The 23,755-nt window shown below is 44.8% G+C and overlaps 1 protein-coding gene across 1 annotated transcript in view; it reads right to left on the reverse strand.

Annotated features, from left to right (window-relative positions):
- The window catches only part of LOC126252223 (uncharacterized), a 95,399-nt gene extending 71,986 nt beyond the window's left edge, over positions 1–23,413 (reverse strand). Inside the window, exons 1-3 of the mRNA XM_049953094.1 lie at positions 23,282–23,413; positions 23,132–23,221; positions 7,309–7,519 (exon numbers count right to left, since the gene is read on the reverse strand). Coding sequence (XP_049809051.1) covers positions 7,309–7,519; positions 23,132–23,221; positions 23,282–23,413 — 433 coding nt within the window. The remainder of the gene's footprint in view (positions 1–7,308; positions 7,520–23,131; positions 23,222–23,281) is intronic.
- Positions 23,414–23,755: the final 342 nt, after the last annotated feature.

Raw genomic sequence — 23,755 nt, forward strand, 5'->3', positions numbered from 1 at the left:
GGCCAGACCTAAACTTCCATACGTCGTCTTCCATGTGTCACAACTTGCACTCGTAAGTTACGTATATTCCCGCCCAGGAAGGACATTTTATTGAGAGTCGATGGCCTGGTACTGGCGAAAAAATATGAAATATCGTGTATGCGTATTACTAGCTGATAGCTATCGCAAAACTCAATTAGGCTTGCTCCTCTCTCATTCCTACTACCAAGCCCATATTCTCCCGTAACCATTTACTCCACTCCCTTCTCTACAACAGCATTCCGATCCCCCACGACTGTAAGTTTTTATCTCAAAAATGGCTCTGAGCACTATGGGACTCAACTGCTGTGGTTATCAGTCCCCTAGAACTTAGAACTACTCAAACCTAACTAGCCTAAGGACATCACACACATCCATGCCCGAGGTAGGATTCGAACCTGCGACCGTAGCAGTTCCACGGTTCCGGACTGCGCGCCTAGAACCGCGGGACCACCGCGGCCGGCTTTTTATCTCCCTTTGTGTACTGAATTAGCCGTTCAATATCCTCGTACACTTTCTCTAGCTCTTCATCTTATGCCTATGACGTCGGCATGTACACCTGATGCCAGCCGGGGTGGCCGAGCGGTTCTAGGCGCTACAGTGTGGAACCGCGCGACCACTGCGGTCGCAGGTTCGAATCCTGCCTCGGGCATGGATGTGTGTGATGTCCTTAGGTTAGTTACGTTTAAGTAGTTCTAAGTTCTAGGGGACTGATGACCTCAGAAGTTAAGTCCCATAGTGCTCAGAGCCATTTGAACCATTTGTACACCTGAACTTTCGTTGTCAGTGTTAGTTTGCTGTCAATTCTGACGAAAACAATCCTATTACTGAAGTGTTCACAGTAAATCACCCCCTGTCGTACCTTCCTATTCATAACGAATCCTAATCGCGTCGTATCATTTGCTGCTGCTGTTGATATCCGGACACCACAAAAAATATACATTTCTCATATTAGGTGCATTGTGCTGCCACCTACTGCCAAGGTACTCCGTATCAGCGACTTCAGTAGTCATTATACATCGTGAGAGAGCAGAATGGGGCGCCCCGCGGAACTCACGGACTTCGAATGTGGTCAGGAGACTGGGTGTCACATGTGTCATTCGTCTGCACGCAAGATTTACACGCTCCTAAACATCCCTAGGTCCACTGTTTCCGATGTGATAGTGAAGTGGAAACGCGAAGGGGCACGTACAGCACAAAAGCGTATAGGCCGACCTCGTCTGTTGACTGACAGAATGCCGACAGTTGAAGAGGGTCGTAATGTGTAATAGGCAGACATCTATCCAGACCATCACACAGGAATTCCAAACTGCATCAGGATCCACTGTAAATACAGCAACGGTTAGGCGGAAGGTGAGAAAAGTTGGATTTCATGGTCGAGCGGCTGCTCATAAGCCACACATCACGCCGGTAAATGCCAAACGACGCCTCGCTTGGTGTAAGAGCGTAAACATTGGACGATTGATCAGTGGAAAAACGTTGTGTGGAGTGACGAGTCACGGTACACAATGTGGCGATCCGATGGCAGGGTGTGGGTATGGCGAATGCCTGGTGAACGTCATCTGCCAGCGTGAGTAGTGCCAACAGTAAAATTCGGAGGCGGTGGTGTTATGGTGTGGTCGTGTTTCTCATGGAGGGGCTTGCACCCCTTGTTTTTTGCGTGGCACTATCACAGCACAAGCCTACATTGATGTTTTAAGCGCCTCTTGCATCCCATTGTTGAAGAGTAATTCGGGGATGGTGATTGCATCTCTCAACACGATAGAGCACCTGTTCATAATCCACGGCGTGTGGAGAAGTCGTTACACGACAATAACATCCCTGTAATGGACTGGCCTGCACAGAGTCCTGACCTGAATACTATAGAACACCCTTGTGATGCTGGAGAACGCCGACTTCGTGCCAGGCCCCACCGACCGACACAATACCTCTCCTCAGTGCAGCACTCCGTGAAGAATGATCTTCCATTCCCCAAGACACCTTCCAGCACCTGATTGAACATATGCCTGCGAGAGTGGAAGCTGTCATCAAGGCTAAGGGTGGGCCAACACGACACTGAATTCCAGCATTACCAAGGGAAGGCGCCACGAACTTGTAAGTCATTTTCAACCAGGTGTCCGGATACTTTTGATCACATAGTGTATATTGAACCTTAGCTGTTCCTTTTTCAGATTTTCTAGCTTCCCTACCACTTCAAGCTTCTAACATTCCACGCCCCGTCTCGTAGAATGTTAACCCATCGTTAATTATTCCTTCTTTTTTTTTATGGTCATCTCCCCTTGGCAATCCCATCCTAGAGATCGAAATGGGGGACTAGTATGGAATCTTTTTCCAATGGACAGATCATCATGATACTTTTTCAGTTACAGGCAACTTGTCCTGTGGGTATATGTTACGTGCCCTTCTGCATCCTCAAGGTGTTGATGATTGCTGATTCTTCCAACTTTGAAGGGCAAAACCTCTATCCGCTCCTCCAACCCCCATGACAAGGCCGATGGTAGAGCGAGGGGGTGACATCGTATGCCGGAAGTCTTCGGCCGCCAATGCTGATGTTTTTTATTCAGAATCAAAGCAGTGGCGAGGCTCGAACCCGGGAGCACGTTTTGATTCTTCATCAAAGACGCTACCATAGACCATGAATCTCTTCGTGCTACAGCCACAGGTAGTATATTTACTCTAGCGCTATCATATTCCGACATCTGAATACAAAGAAGTCCAGGCGGTAGCTTCTGGTTTTATGAATAAGATTTTCGTAAAAAACTGGGCTCTAATACGAACTTTTCCCTCTGAAAACTTGAAGAGAAATTTCCTGGAGGCAGATCGCTTGACATCTCCTCCATGAACCATAACCAGATCATGATCTAACAATTGAACAAGTTTGCAATTTCTATCAGGAGACATGTAAGTGGATAGTGGGTGTTACAACTGCATACCGGGTTCAGACTGGACTGATTTTAAAGTCGAAATGTTTGTGTATGTCTATGTGGCTCACTGTGGATTACTGCATCTACAGTCAGTAATACATCCTACCTGAGGAGAAACACCATGCCTGTGCCATGGTCAGTTACTCGGTATATCTTGTAACGCTGTGTTAGGTACTGCATGGATCCAAGGGAGAAGGGTGTCAGGACTTCTCACCCCCTCCCCCCATCCTCCCACCCCCTCCCGCGAGAAAGAAAGCAATTAGACATCTAAATTTCAAAATATCTCAGTTAACTTACGAAAAATATTGTAACATCAAAACTAAGTCTCGGAAATGGCAAGAAGTTCTGGAAGTTACAAGCTACGTTTAACGCATGATATTTTTCAGCAGCTTGCGTGAGGGTCTACCTATGTGGAACGGTTTGCGGCGTGATCGTCTGCAGAAAACATTTCAGTCAGATATAGGCGAAAAATCGCACGATGACCGTACCTGCTGCGAACAAGAAATCCAACACAGCTCGTGGGTGTACAGGTAGAACCAGACAACCGCAAGAAATTTGGTAAGGCTTCATAGAAAGGAAAGACCCTCTACCAAGAAAAGAGATAACGGACTGACTTCTCGAATAAAGGCGAGAAGGAGTGACAGAAACAGCGTTTCCTTCGTTTGCACGCTCACATAAGCACAGTGTGCAGTCCTGTGTTCACAATCGTTGTGCTAAGTGAAAAATTTATATTTATCAGAGCACGCTTCGACTTCATGTTTGGCATATTACGATGATGTCTAAGATGTGAGAATATGTTTCTATTACAGTTCTTAAATCAACCAGATGAAACACGCACATCTCAAGTTTTTGGTCGAATGCTTGTCAGATGCTTTCTCTGATTTTGCAATTTCTTGGAAGTTATGTTAAAGCAATGTACTAAGCATTGATGTGTACAAATGATATATGAATTTATTAAATATGTATTTTATTATTAAAAGTGTGAAAAGAAGATGCAAAAATTTCACTGGAAAATCTTGCTGTAGTTGAGGCAAAAGCCAATCTCAAGATAGCGTACAACAGACCAAGGCCCCTGGATGCAGAGACCAACTGGAAGGCTAAGATTAGGTGTTGGAAGACGTGAACAGCTCTCGTTACGTGGAGGAAAACGTGAGAGGCAAGTTACAGTCCAACAATAGCAGAAAAGACGCTGAAGAAATTACGATATGTGGAAAATCTTCCAGGAACACCAGACTGAGACACAATATGTCAACAATCATTGCATGCAACCGAGTCAACCACCTTGGGCAAGAGAGCTTGCATCTGGCTGGAGAAATAGGCGAGAAAGATCTTGAGAGACATACGGAGCACGGAAAAACAAGGTGAATTCTGGATACGTAGGTCAAGGCAGAAGCTGGAGCTGTGTGAGAGTGCTGAATAAATCTCATGCTTGACGCGGAAGAGAAGCCTGAGATTTACCAGGCACATCATGAAGATGGGGGACAACACGTTGACCAAGAAGACATAGAAAGCAACAGGTTTAACAAGGAACAACTGGATGGGAGAAGTCAGGGGGGATTGGAAAACAACTGGAAGAAGCGAAAAAATCCATACGCAGCAGTGCAGGACAGGCACATCTATGGATAGTCATAGGTAAGCTGATACTATGGGCAAAATTAAGATCACGAAAACAGAGAGAACCAGGAGGGGTTAGAGAATGAAGAGGTATTAGGAAGAAAGAAGACGTACTGAACATGTCACCTGGGATTCTAAAGGTCCAAACTGACCAAATGATAATTTTATTGTGAGACCTTAACTTTTCCCGGCGTATTGAATGTTCAAATAACTTACGGGTTTGCTGTCGGATGAAGTCGTCGACCACCGCCGATATTTCGACAGGAGCACACCCTGCCATTCTCAAGGCACAACTGCAAGGTGGAAGCAATGTGCAAGGGCCTCATGGTAGTGAGAATTTAAACCGGTTTTTGGAACACCTGAATTAAATCCACCCGAATATTCGGTTCACTATGGAGGTGGAAAAGAATGAATGCCCTCCCTTCCTTGATATGTTGGTCAGAAGGAAGACTGATGGTGCTTTGGGACATTCTGTTTATAGGAAGTCTACTCACACTGACTTGTATCTGCGTGCTGATAGTTGTCACCATCCAGCTCAGCGTGAAGGAGCACTTCGTACCTTAATTCACAGGGTCCACGTTATCTCGGACACTGAAAGTTTGGCAGCTGAGCTATCACATCTCGAAGTCACCTTTCGTCAGAATGGTTATAGTGAGAGGCAGATCAAATGTGCGTTGTGCTATCAGCCTTCTGTGCAACGGGTGAGTGACGATAGCAACGAAGTGGCACCTAAGTTCACGGTCTTTTTGCTTATACAGGGAGCATTTCCAACAGGATTGGCCGTATTTTGCGGAAATATGATGTGAAATGTGTTTTTCGACCACCGAAGATTAAGGCCCTGTTGGCGTCCGTAAAATATGATCCTGGTTTGCGTAAGGCCGGTGTCTATAGTATTCCCAGCAGTTGTAGCATGTCATATACTGGTCAGACAATCAGGACTGTGGAAGACCGGTGTACTGAACATAAGCGTCACACACGCTTACATCAGCCGAGCAAATCCGCTGTTGCAGAACATTGCCTTGACATCGGTCATCCTATGGAATCCAACAACACGGAGATTATGGCTTGCACGCCCAGCTATTGGGATAGTGTTATTAAGGAAGCTGTTTAAATTAAACTATCAAGCAACCTTATAAATAGAGATGGTGGATTTTGTTTAAATGCTGCTTGGAATCCGGCTCTGTCTCTCATCAAAAACAGAGGGACAGAATTAGTGCTACCTCACCTGTTGATTAATTGTCACTATTAATATTTCTGATATTGTGTGTTGGCTCTGCGGTTACTTGTTCTGGGTGTGGTATCTTCCTTGTTTCTCCTCTGTGAACCGAGGTATTAAATTGCCTTGCACATTGATTCCTCCTTGCAGTTGTGCCTTGAGAATGGCAGGGTGTGCTCCTGTCGAAATATCGGCGGTGGTCGACGACGTCACCCGGCAGCAAAGCTGTAAGTTATTTGAACGATAATTTTATTGTTATTCTTACAATTCTAGGCATCTATGGCATGTTAAAAGTGGGATGAGCGTAAGGCCGGTATTACACTATCAAATTTCTTTGTCAAATATCTTTGTCCAATATCTTTGTCAAAGATATTTGATGGTGTAATAGGGAACTTTGTCAAATGTCGTCCAATATTTGATCAAATCTAGGGCCTCGCTGTAGGTTTCATCAAAGAAGTCGCTTGTCTTCTGTTCACTGCAATGTGACATGTTACCACATGGAGCGCTAGCATCGCTGCAGCATTCTGTCGTCTGTAGTGTTTTAATAAACATTCCCGGTAAATAAAATTGGTGTGTGCCGACAACTACAAAATTAATAGAGATGTATGAAGCTGATGAGGCGCTTTACAACGTGAGGCACGCTGAAGACCAAAATAGATTAATAAGTTTGGAGACCTGACCTGACCTGACGTAACCTAACCAGACCTAACCTAACGTAACCCTCTCCTGTAGCAAAGAATCGGAGTGTTACAGTGAGCCTGTCTTCTGCAGATGTAGCAGTTCTTAAGTGAATATCGTGCTTTGTGATATGAGGTTACACTTCATTGAGCACATACAGAAATGTATGCTCATCCATCCTTAAGTAATTTATGTACGACTTGACGTCCTCCACTATAAGCTCACGTAACAAGTTTTGTTGAATGCTTTTATCGTGTCATTGTAAAACCCACGGCTTCGCCAGGTATGTTTACTTTTGTTTCCCCCGCTTCTCTTCTGCATGTGCACACAGCGCAATTGTGGTACATGCAACTGCTGCGGTTAATAACAAGTTGTTATTGTCAGCCATCTTGAACACTGACGAAAAATATGATGACAGTGTAATACCCCTTCTAGCGCTACGTCAAAGATCTTTGCCAAATATATTTGACGGAATATTTGATCACATCTTAGATCAAATCTTTGACAAAGAAATTTGTTAGTGTAATACCGGGTTAAGTGGTATTTGCAGTGTGGAGGCGGGAGGTTCGGGTGGGGGGAATAAATCGTGTCCGCCCTTTCCTATCAGAGATGGATCGCATGTCTGTGGCCCATGGTTTCGTGAATTTCGAAGATAGTTTAAATGCTGGGCTTGAGCCCAGTTGATCAGATCTCGGCGGTTGACGGTATTGCGAAAGCTCGGTCGGTGACGGGATTTTGTTCGTAGCCCAGCGAGTGGAGAGAATGGGCGAGGCTGATGAGGATGCGAGGCCACGCCGCCGCACACGTGCGCGCAGCGGTGCGTATGCAGACAGGCGCACACACAGTATGTATACTCACGGTCGGTGTCATCCCTCGGGGCCAGGTCGAGGCGCAGCGCGTGAGAGCGCGCGTACCGCTCGAGCATGCGCAGAGCGAACTTGCTGGCTTTGTCCGCCTCGGAGTCACCGGCGCGCGGCGCAGACCCCGGGAACAGCGGCGCCTGGCTGGAGAGGACGGGAGAGCCAGCAGAGCCCAGCGGCGACAGCGACAGCGTGCCCCACAGGAACACCTGACAACACGAAACCGGCCGCTACTGCATGGCGCACAGCTCTATACAGGGGGCTTAAAAAAAGTGACGCATACTCCTACAGGAGGTAGTACTGGTCAATGCAAAGTAACTAGGTTTATGCAGTCACTTATTTTATTTATTTTTTTTAAAAAAAGAACAACAGCTTGAACGAATATACACTACTGGACTTTAAAATTGCTACACCACGAAGATGACGTGCTACAGACGCGAAATTTAACTGACAGAAAGAAGATGAGGTGATACGCAAATGATTAACTTTTCAGAGCATTCACACAAGGTTGGAGCCGGTGGCGACACCTACACCGTGCTGAAATGAGGAAAGTTTCCAACCGATTTCTCATACACAAACAGCAGTTGACCGGCGTTGCCTGGTGAAACGTTGTTGTGATGCCTCGTGTAAGGAGGAGAAATGCGTACCATCTCGTTTCTGACTTTGATAAAGGCCAGATTGTAGCCTATCGCAATTGCGGTTTATCGTATCGCGACATTGCTGCTCGCGTTGCTCGAGATCCAATGACTGTTAGCAGAATATGGAAGCGGTAGGTTCAGGAGGGTAATACGGAACGCCGTGTTCGATCCCAACGGCCTCGTATCACTAGCAGTCGAGATGACAATCATCCGCATGGCTGTAACGGATCGTGCAGCCACGTCTCGATCCCTGAGTCAACAGACGGGGACGTTTGCAAGACAACAAACATCTGCACGAACAGTTCGACGACGTTTGCAGCATCATGGACTATCAGCTCGGAGACCAAGGCTGCGGTTACCCTTGACGCTGCATCACAGACAGGAGCGCCTGCGATGGTGTACTCAACGACGAACCTGGGTGCACGAATGGCAAAACGTCATTTTTTTCGGATGAATGCAGGTTCTGTTCGCAGCATCATGATGGTCGCATCCGTGTTTGGCGACATCGCGGTGAACGCACATTGGAAGCGTGTATTCGTCATCGCCATACTGGCGTATCACCCGGCGTGATGGTATGGGGTGTCATTCGTTACACATCTCCGTCACTTCTTGTTCGTATTGACGGCACTTTGAACAGTGGACGTTACATTTCAGATGTGTTACGACCCGTGGCTCTACCCTTCATTCGATCCCTCCGAAACCCTACATTTCAGCAGGATAATGCACGACCGCATGTTGAAGATCCTGTACGGGCCTTTCTGGATACAGAAAATGTTCGACTGCTGCCGTGGCCAGCACATTCTCCAGACCTCTCACCAATTGAAAACGTCTGGTCAATGGTGGCCGAGCAACTAGCTCGTCACAATACGCCAGTCACTACTCTAGATGAACTGTGGTATCGTGTTGAAGCTGCATGGGCAGCTGTACTTGTACACGCCATCCAAGCTCTGTTTGACTCAATGCCCAGGCGTATCAAGGTCGTTATTACGGCCAGAGGTGGTTGTTCTGGGTACTGATTTGTCAGGATCTATGCACCCAAATTGCGTGAAAATGTAATCACATGTCAATTCTAGTATAATATTTTTGTCCAATGAATACCCGTTTATCATCTGCATTTCTTCTTGGTGTAGCTATTTTAATAGCCAGTAGTGTAGAATGACGTTCATATTCACAGGTCAAGTACATTAGTAAGTTCTGTTTAAATGGTTAGCAATTCAGTAACCTTGGTTCAGCATGTGTCCTCTTGCCTAGTAGGCACAGGGGTCCCCCAGGGGCCCTGATGACTTGTTCCATACATAAGGGCATCGATGCGAATAAGGCGCGAACGGCATCCTGTGGTATAGCCATCCATGCTGGATTCACCTGGTTCCAAAGCTCATCTGTGGTGGTTGGCATCGGGTCACAGAACTGCAACCGCTGATTCACAATATCCCACACATTTTCGATTGGTGACAACTCTGCTCATCTGCTCACCCTATCCCACACATTTTCGATTTTGTCAGCAATCGTATGGCTATGGTTCGCGGGATGTCATTCACGTAGGACACACTGGTCACAGTGCCCTGGACAGGCACCAACTGTGATTTGTGGTTGTACCCAGTAGCACCCCACACCATAAGGCCTTGAGTTGGGGCTCTATGTCTTGTGCGAATGCATTCACTGCGATGCCACTCCCCCTGTCTGCGGCGAACGAAAATCCGGCCATGATTTTCAAACAAACAGAACCTGCATTCCTCGGGGAAGATCAGTTTGGATTCCGTAGAAATGTTGGAACACGTGAGGCAATACTAACTTTACGACTTATCTTAGAAGAAAGATTAAGGAAAGGCAAACCTACGTTTCTAGCATTTGTAGACTTAGAGAAAGCTTTTGACAATGTTAACTGGAATACTCTCTTTCAAATTCTGAAGGTGGCAGGGGTAAAATACAGGGAGCGAAAGGCTATTTACAATTTGTACAGAAACCAGATGGCAGTTATAAGAGTCGAGGGGCATGAAAGGGAAGCAGTGGTTGGGAAAGGAGTGAGACAGGGTTGTAGCCTCTCGCCGATGTTATTCAATATGTATATTGAGCAAGCAGTAAAGGAAACAAAAGAAAAATTTGGAGTAGGTATTAAAATTCATGGAGAAGAAGTAAAAACTTTGCGGTTCGCCGATGACATTGGAATTCTGTCAGAGACAGCAAAGGACTTGGAAGAGCAGTTGAACGGAATGGACAGTGTCTTGAAAGGAGGATATAACATGAACATCAACAAAAGCAAAACGAGGATAATGGAATGTAGTCAAATTAAATCGGGTGATGCTGAGGGGATTAGATTAGGAAATGAGACACTTAAAGTAGTAAAGGAGTTTTGCTATTTAGGGAGTAAAATAACTGATGATGGTCGAAGTAGAGTGGATATAAAATGTAGACTGGCAATGGCAAGGAAATCGTTTCTGAAGAAGAGAAATTTGTTAACGTCGAGTATAGATTTAAGTGTCAGGAAGTCGTTTCTGAAAGTATTTGTATGGAGTGTAGCCATGTATGGAAGTGAAACATGGACGATAACTAGTTTGGACAAGAAGAGAATAGAAGCTTTCGAAATGTGGTGCTACAGAAGAATGCTGGAGATAAGGTGGGTAGATCACGTAACTAATGAGGAGGTATTGAATAGGATTGGGGAGAAGAGAAGTTTGTGGCACAACTTGACTAGAAGAAGGGATCGGTTGGTAGGACATGTTTTGAGGCATCAAGGGATCACAAATTTAACATTGGAGGGCAGCGTGGAGGGTAGAAATCGTAGAGGGAGACCAAGAGATGAATACACTAAGCAGATTCAGAAGGATGTAGGTTGCAGTAGGTACTGGGAGATGAAGAAGCTTGCACAGGATAGAGTAGCATGGAGAGATGCATCAAACCAGTCTCAGGACTGAAGACCACAACAACAACATGGTGAAGGACGACAGAAGAGTTAAGGTGCGTGAGATTGGTAGTGCTGTGGGCATCTCGAATGAACGGGTACATAATATTTTGCACAAACATTTGGACATGAGAAAGCTATCCGCAAGATAGGTTCCGCGATTGCTCACGCTTGACCAAAAACGGAATCGTGTGAAGTGTTGCAAGGATGGTTTGCAGCTGTTCAGGAAGAATCCGTAGGACTTTAAGCGTCGTTTCGGCACTGTGGATGAATGATGGATACATTACTATACTCCTGAGACCAAACAACAATCTAAACAATGGGTTACCAAGGGAGAATCTGCACCAAAAAAGGCGAAAAACATTCCTTCGGCCGGAAAGGTTATGGCGACTGTCTTTTGGGATTCGCAAGGGATAATCCTCATCGACTATCTGGAAAAGGGTAAAACTATTACAGGTGCATATTATTCATCTTATTGGACTGTTTGAAAACCGAGGTGCAAGAAAAACGCCAGTGATTGGACCGCAAAAATGTCCTTTTCCATCACGACAATGCATCAGCACACACCTCAGCAGGATTCCAACTAGTTTCACATCCCAACTGTTCTTCACACTTGGCTCCCTCGGACTACTATTAGTTCCCCAATTTGAAGAAACTGCTGGCGGGACAAAGATTTTATTCAGACGAGGAGGTGATTGCAGCAACTAATAGCTGTTCTGCAGACTTGGACAATTCCTATTATTCGGAAGGGGTCAACAAATTAGAACAGCGTTGGACGAAGTGTATAAGTCTAAAAGGAGACTATGCTGAAAAATAAAAAAGGTTTACCACAAACACGTAAGTAGTTTTTATTGTTGCACGGACTTTTCAAGTGCCCCTCGTGCGTACAGGAAAACCGGGAAAACATCATCCATTAAGTCACAAAGCGGACAAAAGTGTATGTTGAATGATCGTGACAGATATTCATTGAAGAGGATAGTGACGAAAAATAAAATGACGAAAGCAGCAAAAATCACTGCAGAAATGAATGTCGTTCTCGCGTAGCCTGTCAGCATGAAGCAGCACGAAAGAAGCTTCATAAGCACAGAATTGCATGTTGAGCTGGAATTACAAAACGACTCATCAGTCATACAAATGCCCCTAACATGAAAATGTCGTGCCGAAGCCGTAGCACCTGCGCTACGGAGCGATGGAAGAATGTCATCTGGTCCGGTGAGTCTTGTTGTACCCTGTACACTGTTTCCCACATCTGACTGAGTTTATGTTCCACGTTCCACGAGTGAAACATGGCGGGGCTTCGGTGACGATTTGGTCGGCCATATCGTGGTGTTCCATGGGCTTCATGGTTGCTGTGCAAGGTCGCATTACTGCCAAGAATTATGTAACAATTTCGGCTGCTCAGGTCCATCCCATACTACAATGTTTGTTCCCTAATGGTAATGCTGCGTTCTAATATGTGAGAGCGCTGTTCACACAACTCGCATGGTCCAAGACTGGTTTTTTGAGCACGAGGATGAATTGTCACATCTCTTCTGGCCATTGCAGGCACCATATCTCAATGTTATTCAACCTTTGTGTTCTACTTTGGAGAGAAGGGTGCGTGACTTGCCTCTATTTTCTAGGGAGAAGGGTATAAGATACCTTTGAAAACCACAATGGACCTGTAGTTTTCCATTTAAATGTGGCTGAAAACTATTTGGAATACCACAGTTTTCCCTACACCGTATTAGGCGTACTAATGTTTTGTGTATGAAGTGTTTCCATATTCCCGTCCACCCTTTATTTATGTAAAGACAGTGTATGTGGCTGTTAGTCGACGGTGCGGTATTGTGGTAAAAGCCTATCAAAAGTCTGAGAGGATGAATTCTGCATCTACTGTTTGCAAGATAGCGTGTGTGGATAAAGCAAGCACTTTTTAACACGAAGTACTTTGCCTGCATCCGTATTGGTTCCCTGGGAGATATTTCTTTTTAGAATATGCACTAGGATTCTCCGTCAGACGTCAGCCATATCCGTCTACAATTCTGTACATCCGTTCTTTTACACGTTTTGGTTTGTACAGGAGTTGTCTACTCTTTTTCTAGTCACTTTGCTGGGAATGGGATTCTCTATAAAAATGAGCTAAGAAAGGAGCATTTTCGCAGCGTATTCAGCGTGAAATCGAACTGGAATTCTGTGAGGGCCTGATACACTGTTTGATTTGAGTAGACGTAACCGAGGGTGCTTGTGTGTGTGTCACTTGTGAGTCTGTAAGACCATTATAAGAGTACCCTGGTATAGATGTATCCTCATGGATGAACTCATTAAATTCGGAATTTAATGTGACTGCTTTCTTTCTGTCGTCTGCAGTTCCGACATCAGATTTTTATACGAGATTGAGAATGCAGTGGCACTGAATAGTCAAGACTAACGGTCGAGAAAGCAGAGTCGACCTCATGGCTCTTCATTTCTTAAATTTCGACTGGTTTCACTCTGCCCTCCAATTTTCCTATCTTGTGCTAACATTTTCTCTACGTAACTACACTGCACGTCGTTAAAAATGCATCGCCATGACGCCATCACGCAAGAAGTATCAAATAGACAATAAGTACATTATATGTTTGGATACGGAAGCGTTTAGCATTCCAGCGCAAGTGTAAAAGGTGGGTGCGAATAGAGCTGTGTACATACTCTAAAATGGTTCAAATGGCACTATGGGTCTTAACATCTGAGGTTATCAGTCCCCTAGAACTTAGAACTACTTAAACCTAACTAACCTAAGGACATCACACACACATCCATGCCCGAGGCAGGATTCGAACCTGCGACCGTAGCGGTCACGCGGTTCCAGATTGAAGCGCCTAGAACCGCTCGGCCACAGCGCCCGGCGTACATACTCTACAACAGGATAACTATGCAGCGGGTTTCTCATTCCCAAATCACATTTGGACGTACGACTGAAAGGCACAGAGCGAATGACGTGCCCGTATCTGCCATGAGACAAAAACATCCGCTAAGCCACAACGCGGACAAAGTGTGTGTGCTGAGTGATCGTCACAGACGGTCATTGAAGAGGATTATGACGAAAAATAAAGTGACGAAAGCTGCAATTTTTATATTAATGGTAGTGAAGTTCAGAGCTCAAATATTAATCTCCCCAAAATTTCTCGATGCTGATGTCAAAAATTCTCGAGAAAACTGAGTTTGAAATTTTTCTACCATCTTTAATACATTAACGCTAGGTAGATTGTCCTCGACAGGTCGTGTGACTGTGTGGTAGAATGCTCGCCTGCCGCGTAGGAGTTTTAGGTACAATTCGTTGCGACGCAAATCTTTAGGCAGTGGTGCCCGTCCTACTGACAATTCCGCGAATAATAAAACACAGAAAGGTGGAAAACATAGGAAAAGTGTGAGTAGGACTGGCGCACTGAGGGTTCCCTACAAACTTAATTATATACAGGGTGAGTCACTAACTATTGCCACCAAGAATAACTCCGAAAGTATGATAGTAGCTGAAAAGTTTGTGGGACAAAAGTTGGATGGGACAACGGGGCCGTAATATGGTGTTGGTTTTTTGTTGCTAGGTAGGGTCTGTCTACATCTGCTTTCTTTGGGATTGGAATTATTATATTCTTCTTGAAGTCTGAGGGTATTTCGCCTGTCTCATACACCTTTCTCACCAGGCTGTCGGTAGTTCTAATGGAATGTTGTCTACTCCCGGGACCTTGTTTTGACTTAGGTCTTTCAGTGCTCAGTCAAACTCTTCACGCAGTATCATATTTCCCATTTCATCTTCATCTACATCTTTTACCATTTCCATAATATTGGTGGGGAGGCTTGCGTGCCTCAACGATACGGATAGCCGTACCGTAGGTACAACCGTAACGGAGAGGTATCTGTTGAGAGGCCAGACAAACGTTTGGTTCCTGCAGACGGGCAGCATTCTTTTCAGTAGTTGCAGGAGCACAGTCTGGATGACTGACTGAACTGGTCTTGTAACACTAACGGAAACAGGTCAACTTTTTTTTTTTTTTTTGAACGGGATGCTATAGTTTGGTACTTACTTTCTGATAACAGCTATCGAGACGAATCCAGTGATGTGTAACCGTAAGGGCTTTGAAGGCCAACGAAGGTCAAAAAGGTAGCATGAACGTCCATTTACAAAAGGTATTCAAAACGAAGACCATTGGTATCAATGCAGTGCTGCAGTCTTCTTATCTTGGATTGAGTGGTATTCCTTCTCACTATGGCATTTATCGAAGCACATGTTCCGACAATTTTCTCTCTCGTATATCGTGCAAATAGTAAATATTCGCCGAATACGGCGTATAAATCTAACGTGCCATTGACATGTAAACACCATTAGACGATTTCGTATTACAACACTAATAGAAAGAGTAAGACTAGTATCGTCGACTCAAGCGAATGTGAATGATGTATTCCTTCGAGGAACAAGTCGATATGCTTCTCATTTGTGGAGTACGCCAACGAAATTCAGTGAGAGCTAGAGATACGCTGAAAGATATCCTCAACGTATTCACCCTACACGTCGTACATTTAAATATGTGTATGATAAATTGAGAAGAACTGGATCTTTAACGCATCTAAAACACATCCGGCAAAGGGAAGTTACTAACGAGGAAACGGAAATTGGTACTCTTGCCACTGTGGTTCGAGGTCCTTGTGTTAGTTCGCGTCAAATTGCAAGGGAATCTGGCATGAGCCAGAGCAGTGTTGTTCGTGTTCTGCATCACCATGAATATCATCCTTACCATATCAGTCTCCACCAAGAATTAACTGGTACGGATTGTATGCATCGCACTGAATTCTGCTGATGGGCTCAACTTCAGATTCAGAGGGATGACACATTTATTAATTTGGTTTTATTTGCTGACGAGGCTACATTCAGGAACCAAGGTAATGTTAGTTTGCATAATATGCATTATTGGGCAAGTTGCACACCAAAAATCGTGGTCAGTAAATGTATGGTGTGGGATTCTGGAGTACAGAATTATAGACCTCTATTTCATCGGAGGAAATCTTAATGGTAGGAAGTACACCATATTCCTGCAAGAAACATTAGGTCTGCTATTGGAAGAAATGCCCTTAGGAACAAGAAACAGAATGTGGTATCAACACGATGGGCGTCCGGCACATTTTCGCTGATGGTTAGAAATGAGTTGCAGAGATAGTTCTCAAATCGTTGGATTGGACGCGGAGGAGATGAGTCGTGGCCAGCTCGTTCGCCAGACTTGACGCCTCTGGGTTTTTTTCCTGTGAAGATTCGTAAAAGACATTGTTTATAAAGACGTTCCACTACACCTGAAGACATGCGAGAGAGAATTGTCAGAGCATGTGCTTCGATAAGTACCATTGTGATAAGGAATACCACTCAATCCATGATAAGAAGATTGCAGCACTGCATTGATACCAATGGTCATCACTTCGAACACCTTCTGTAAATGGACGTTCATGCCACCTTTTTTTACCTTCGTTAGCTTTCAAAGACTTTATTGTTACACATCATTGGATTCGCCTCGATAGCCGCTATCAGAAAATAAGTACCAAACTATAGCATCCCATTTAAAAAGCAAAATTGACCTTCATATCTCTGACGCGACCCCACCCAGCAACAAAAAACCACCGTGATATTATGGCCCCCGTTGTCCCATGCAACATATCATCCATTCTGGGAATCGAGAATCTCATCGATTTTTGCCTGTTATCGATGTCGATACTGGTAAGGTGCTGATCCCGGGAATTACAAACTGTATCAAAATCTCTACAGTAGTTCCTCAGACTAATCCAGATGTAGGAAAAGAAGCGAGCAGGAGACTTCAGTTTACATATGTAGAGAGAGATGGTTTAATTTGGAAATTTGTGGTAAGTTCCTATGGGACCAAACTACTGAGGTCATCGGTTCCTAGGGTTACACACTATTTAATCTAACTTAAACTAACGTACGCTAAGGACAACAACATACACCCATGCCCGAGGGAGGACACGAACCTCCGACGGGGGCAGACGCACGAACCGCAGCTAGGCGCCTCAGACCGCACGGCTACCCCGCGCGGCCGAAGGTTTAAGAAAACATCTTCTATATACTTATTAAAAGATTATCACAACTTACATTTCATGTTTACATGCAATAATGTTCGTGTATTATGCTTTTGACGGATGATGAATACAATGTATGTTCAAATGGCAAAACATATTATTTATGTGATATAATTACGGTTTAAGAAGTTTCAGATTTTTTGCTTTACTTGTACCGTGTAGCTTTGCTTCTTGCCGAATTTCTTGATTCTAGGCCATCGGGAAGTATCCTATAGGTTTTGATAAGTGAGTTTTCGAATATCAAAATATGTGCCATAAATGACCGTACCTTTTGACTGAAGTGACTTAGAAGCTTAATATTTTTAGGCCTCCAAGGGACCATACACCTGAATACATGACATAAATTTGTACTTAATACGTCGACCCGTTCATGAGAAAAAGGGTTCTTAACACTCGGACAGACAAACAGACAGACGGACAACAAAACGATCCTGTATAAGGGTTCCGTTTCTACAGCTTGAGCCTCGGAACCCTAAAAAACAGTAGCACTCGAGACTGGTAATCGCTGGTTCGAGTCTCGTTTCGGTCATTATTTTTTCGTTCTTTGTTCCGTTCACTTCGAATATCTACTTCATTTAAATATGAGATTTATCAAATATATAGTAACTAACAGGTATCTAATTACTATTTTAATGAAACGTGCGCATCTCATTTCTAATTGCAAATCACACACACAAATCCAGTTTTCATTGCAAATATACATTCTTAATTAATGATCTTTTATAAAATATTGTTTTAACTGAAAAAGAAACATTACAAATTAAACTGTTTTTCAACCTTAAGTACGAGGGTTATTCGGAACATGATCGGCCGCGAAAAGGAAACCACTGTGAAAATCAAAAAATGTTTTATTTGCAACAATCAGTTCCTACTTCTCTACATAGTCGCCGCTTCGACTTACGGCATTTGTCATAGCGCTGTACCAACTTTCCAATACGCTCGTCGTAGAAGGCAGCCGTCTACGCTTTACATTATGTTGGGCTGCAGAACATCAGGCGAAATCTCTCACTAGGCCCTCATACCTGGCGGGAGACGCTATTTTCTATGCATCTTCACGTGCTCGCTGTGCCCACAGAACTGAAAACAGCGACGTGACGCGATCAACGGCCATACTAGACACACTGGCCAACACATCTGTGCAAAGCTGTAGCGGATTTTCACTGTGGTTTTCATTTCACGCCCGGTCGGACTTTGCTTTCCGAATAACCCTCGTATTTTACTTATCACGAAAATGTTCATGGAAAATGCACCTTCGTTTAAAATTTTGGCAAGGCTGAGAATCGAATCTGTGCCACAAACGTGGTAGGCTAGCATTCTACAACACAGCCAGACGACCTGTCGACAAAAATTGATCTTGCCTTAGCGTATTAAAGATGGTCGGAGAAATTCAAAGTCGACTTTCTCGAGAATGTTTGAGAATTGCATCGAACCGCTTTTCTGATAGATATTTGAGTTCTAAAGTTCGCTCACGTACCATAAATATAAAAAAAACACAAAAAATCGGATTGCCATGTGGTGCTCTTGTCAGTTCGACTCAACGCCCAAACGGGTTAGAGCTGTTGTTGCTGCCATAGCTGGCGCCCTGGGTACAAACTTTGGGCGCTGTTTACCCTTGCATGACCCACAATGCTAAACACGTATTATTGCCACCATACTGTAAACGCAGAATAAGTAAAATATCGTTATTTGCTATTCTCTCTGGTATTGTAGTCGTAATAGCCAACATTTTATTACAAACAACATTGCTTATAATCAGGTTTACGTATTCTGGTATTGATCCCATTTTTTCCACTATACTCCTGCTCTGAATGCCAGATTTACTAGGTCTTTGCCTATCTTCCAATAACTTATCCTATGATGACGACATGTTTCAAAGTCTCAGAAAAAATAGGAGCAAGTTGCAGGGAAAGACGGAAACATACAATGTACAAGACCCATGAAGGAACAGTAAAAATGGAAGACAAAGAACAAAGTGCTCCGATTAAAAAGGACGTAAGACAGGGATGTCTTTATCACCTACTGTTCAATCTGTACATCGGGAAAGCATTAACGGGAAAATAGGCAAGTTTCGGGAGTGGGATTAACATTCTGGTTGGAAGGATATCACTGATGAGATTAACTTGTGACATTTTTATTCTCAGTGAAAGGGAAGAAGAATTATAGGACCTTTTGGCTGCAATATTTAATTAGTACTGAAAGTAAACGAAAAATAGTTATCAGGAGTATCAGCAATGAGAATAGTGATGAACTTACCATCGGAGTTGGGGGACACGAAGTAGACCAAGTGAAAGACTTGTGCTAGCTAAGAAGCAAAATTATGAATGATGGTCGAAGCAGGAAGGATAAAAGAAGTGGACAGCAGAGGCCAAATGAAGGTCATTAAGAATAAGTCATCGGCCTTAATTTGAGGAAGAAATTTCTGACAAAGTACGTTTGGAACACAGCATTGTATGGAATCGGATCATAGACTGAGAGCAAGATGAGCAAGATGGAAACGAGAATCGATACGTTTAATATGCTGACAGTCTAGTGGATTGAAAAGATAAGAAGTGAGGAGGTTCACCGTAGAATTGTCAAGGAAAGGAGTAAGGGGAAAACACTGGCAAGACGGAGGGACATAACGTAATATTAGGTTCGTGCATAAGTACGTAGCGGTTTTCTTTTGCATGTTGGTTTTCTGGTTGTTACGGGTTTATTTATCTGTCATTTTTATATCTAGTTCACTGTTGCTATTTGAGTTTACATGTAGTCGTTCTGTCATTTGGAGATAATGAGTGGTGTTATGTACTCTAGAAAATGGAATGCCAATTGGAGAAATCGGAACAAATCCGACATATTCTTCTGTTTGACTTCAATAGTGGGGTGACAGCAGCGGAGGCAGCCAGAAACATTTGCGGCGTGTAAGGGGATAATGCTGCTGGACAGAGCACGGCAAGATAATGGTTTTCTTCTTTTAGGAAGAATTGTTTTGACATCACTGACTCTCCACTTTGAGGAAGAGCTTAGCGGTTTGATAAAGATTGTTTAAACGCATTAATGCACAATGGTCCACGTCAGTGTACTCAAGAACGGACAAATGTGATGAACTGTGGTCATTCCACCATCGTGCGATATTTGCATGCGGTGGAGAAGGTTCAAAAATCGGGTGTATGGGTACCGCATACTATAAGCCAAAATTACAAAAATCATCGGGTGGCCATATGTCCATTTCTGCTTGTTCGTCATCAATTGGCTCATAAACAACAGCAACCATGCCTATCCTGTATCGTTACTGATGAAGAGAAATGACGCCTTTATGCTAACGTAAGGAAAAGAAAGGAGTGGTTGAGCCCAAACAAAGCAGCAACTCCCAGTACAAAGACTTGCGAGCATCCACAAAAGTCAATGCTATGCGTCTGGTGGAACATCGACGATGTAGTGTACCACAAATTGCTTCCCCGAGATGTAACCATTACTGCTGACATATATTGTCAACAACTGAGCCCTTTTGCAGTCGCAGTCCAAGAACAACGACCAGGAAGACTGCGTGAAGTGATGCCCGCCCGCAATCTGCTAGACTGACAAAAGCACTATACAGGAATTGGGATGAGAAGTCATTCCGCACCCACCTTATACATCTATCTTGCACCCTTAGCGTTTCACCTTTTTCTCTCTCTACTGAACAACTTTCGAGGAACTTACTTTCCGGATGAAAATGAGCTCCGAACATGGCTCGACGAGTTCTTCACTCGAAACCACGCGGTTTCTGCAGTCGCGGAATCGAAAAGTTACCCCAGTATTGGCAGACTATTGTAAATAGTGCAGGATACTATACTATCAACGACTAATGTCTCTGTTATGTGTATCGGTTGTGTTTATTAAACTTACGGAAAAACGCTACGAACTTATGCGTCGACCTAATAAATAAATGAGCACCGTCCGGAACGCAACTTTTTATTACCGACTACAGGTTTTGATCTACGTTGCAGATATGACTTCAGGGCAGGCGCCATAAAGTGTAGTTTGTCAACAGTGGTGTGGTCGGCAGTAAAAAGTTGTCATCCAGAGGGTATTTGTTTATTTCTTGTATCAAAAGAGATCATGGTTTCTAAGACATGGCGTCAATACCGGTCAGAAGGCACCTCTTAAGAAGTAAAGGAATAACTTCCGTGTTTGTAAAGGGGACAACTTACAGGTGAAGTCAGTGATTCGAATATACCGAACAAACAACAATAATGTTGGTTTTAAGTGCTACACCATGATGAGGAGATTGGCATAGGAAAAGATGGAGTGGCGCACCACAAGTAAACAGTCAAAATGCTGATGTGGAAGGGATATTTAAGATGTTTTGTATATTGTAAACGCTATGTCCTGGTATGTTTCGATCTTAAGCCATTTGGCGTCAAGATGAAGTAATACGGTTGTCGAGTCTACTGCCCACAGTCTGGCATGCGACGTGTCAACTTAACATCTTTTGAGAATACGCTTAATGGAAATTGCACATGGGAGTGTAGATTTTTCTTGTATTTCTCACTTGTAAGAGGTTTCCTAAGCGTGTTGTAAGTACTTGTATTCAATGAATACTTTCGCGCCTGACGAAAAATGAGCTCGCAGTATTTATGAATAAGCTTTACAAATTATGTCTTTTGTGTTAATTTTGGCCACATTTATCTGTTGATGATTACTCGAAACGCGTCATAAATATTTAGCGACCAAGACGTTTCGAGGGTATTACTACAAGCCAAGTCTGAATGGTAACTTACTTTAAAATGGATGACGTCATAAGTCGAAAGGATGGTGGAAAAAGTACTAACTCCTATACAGAATGAGATTTTTACTCTGCAGCGTAGTATGCGCTGATATGAAACTTCCTGGCAGATTAAAACTGTGTGCCGGACCGAGACTCGAACTCGGGACCTTTGCCTTCCGTGGGCGAGTGCTCTACCAACTGAGCTACCCAAGCAAAGCACGACTCACGCCGCCTCCTCACAGCTCTACTTCTGTCAGGGCCTCGTCTCCTACCTTCCAAACTTTGCAGTAGCTCTCCTGCGAACCTTGCAGAACTAGCACTCCTGAAAGAAAGGATATTGCGGAGACATGGCTTAGCCACAGCCGGGGTGATGTTTCCAGAATGAGATTTTCACTCTGCAGCGGAGTGTGAGCTGATATGAAACTTCCTGGCAGATTAAAACTGTGTGTCGGACCGAGACTCGAACTGGGGACCTTTGCAAAATGTCCCGAGTTCGAGTCTCGGTCCGGCACACAGTTTTAATCTGCCCGGAAGCTTCAACTCCTGTACACTTTACATGTATGCATGGTTTCCGAAATAAGAGACACCACGCAAAATCCGCAACTCTTACACATTATGCGTCGGACGTATTTGTGCGTCCGCACTGAAGAAGGCGGATTCATTGCCCAGCTAGGCTAATCAAATTATATGAATGTGTAATGCCTGCCCTTTCGGCCATGTTCGACATCCTGTGGGCATCTGAGAGAGCGAATATGGAGGAAATGGACAGGGACTGCAGACAGGTGGTACATGCTGGGAATGTGCATTGGCCGAGATAGTCCGCGCAGTTGCGATAACTCTGCGTCGCGGATGGCGCAGTGGTTAACGCACCTGTCTCGTAAGCAGGAGATCCAAGCAATAATTCAAAAACAGTCTTAATCGCATTTATTATTATTATACCGCCAACCGGTTTCAACCCGACGTAGGGGTCATCTTCTGGGCGTTTACACCATTGGTCGACTGCTGGTGGTGTCACTCCTGTCTACATAACGGCAGGAAATTATCAACAGGGTAGATAGGAGTGACACCACCAGCAGTCGACCAATGGTGTAAATGCCCAGAAGATGACCCCTACGTCGGGTTAAACCGGTTGGCGGTATAATAATAACAATAATAAATGCGATTAAGACTGTTTTTGAATTATTGATTAATCATACTAATCGCTGCTTCTCTCCATCTAGGAGATCCAAGGCTCGAATCCCGGTCCGGTACACATTTTCACTCGATTCCGCTTAATGTCCCGACGCAGCTGACAGCAGTGATCCTCTCCTTTTCCTTTCTTCCTCTCTCCGCCTTCAGTTTACATGTAATCATAAACACTGCTGTATACAGGTGGGTGGCGGAATGGTGCGTCGGCATCCCGCCGACCCCTGACTGCCGCGCGCATGCTCGAGGCGGAGCGGCGTGTAGCGGCACGTACCTGCCGTGGTGAGGAGGCGGCCCTGACGGCGAAGCGCAGCAGCTTGGCCTTGGCGCAGGGCCACGACGCGCCCGTGGTGGCGCAGTCCGCCTGCACCTCGGCCAGGTACGCGTCGCCCCCGGCGTCCGCCCCCGGCGACGCCAGCTCCGCCTCCGGCTCGCCTCCGAGCGCCGGCTCGGGCCGGGAGTCGCCCGCCACCGAGAGGGCGCAAGCCGCCGACAGGAAAGCGGCGGCCGTCACGAGCGCTGCCACCGGAGGCTGTCTGGCGTGACGCTGTGCCATGGCGACGGCGGCGTGGTGCGAAAGCGCGGTCCGAGCGCACGGCGGCTTATAACAGAGGCTCGGCCGGCAGTCGGCCAATGGCGGCCGTCCCAGCCCCTCGCCTGGCTGCAAACGTCGCGGCACACTTAGCACCTGGCCGCTGGCTGCCTGCCCCCAAACGCAGCGACGGATGCTCTCGCCCTGTGGCCGTGCCCCCACTCTCTCCCCTATATAGCTTCTCTCCAGGTCAGCAAGAAAAACATGTACAAGTGATATCTCGTCGACGTCGTGATCATTAGAGACTAGCTCGTTTGAAATCAGGTAGAGAAAGAAAAAACGGAAATAAGAGGGTTTGACGGTACT

Source organism: Schistocerca nitens, chromosome 4 (genome assembly GCF_023898315.1).
Source record: "Schistocerca nitens isolate TAMUIC-IGC-003100 chromosome 4, iqSchNite1.1, whole genome shotgun sequence".
Taxonomy (NCBI): domain Eukaryota; kingdom Metazoa; phylum Arthropoda; class Insecta; order Orthoptera; family Acrididae; genus Schistocerca; species Schistocerca nitens.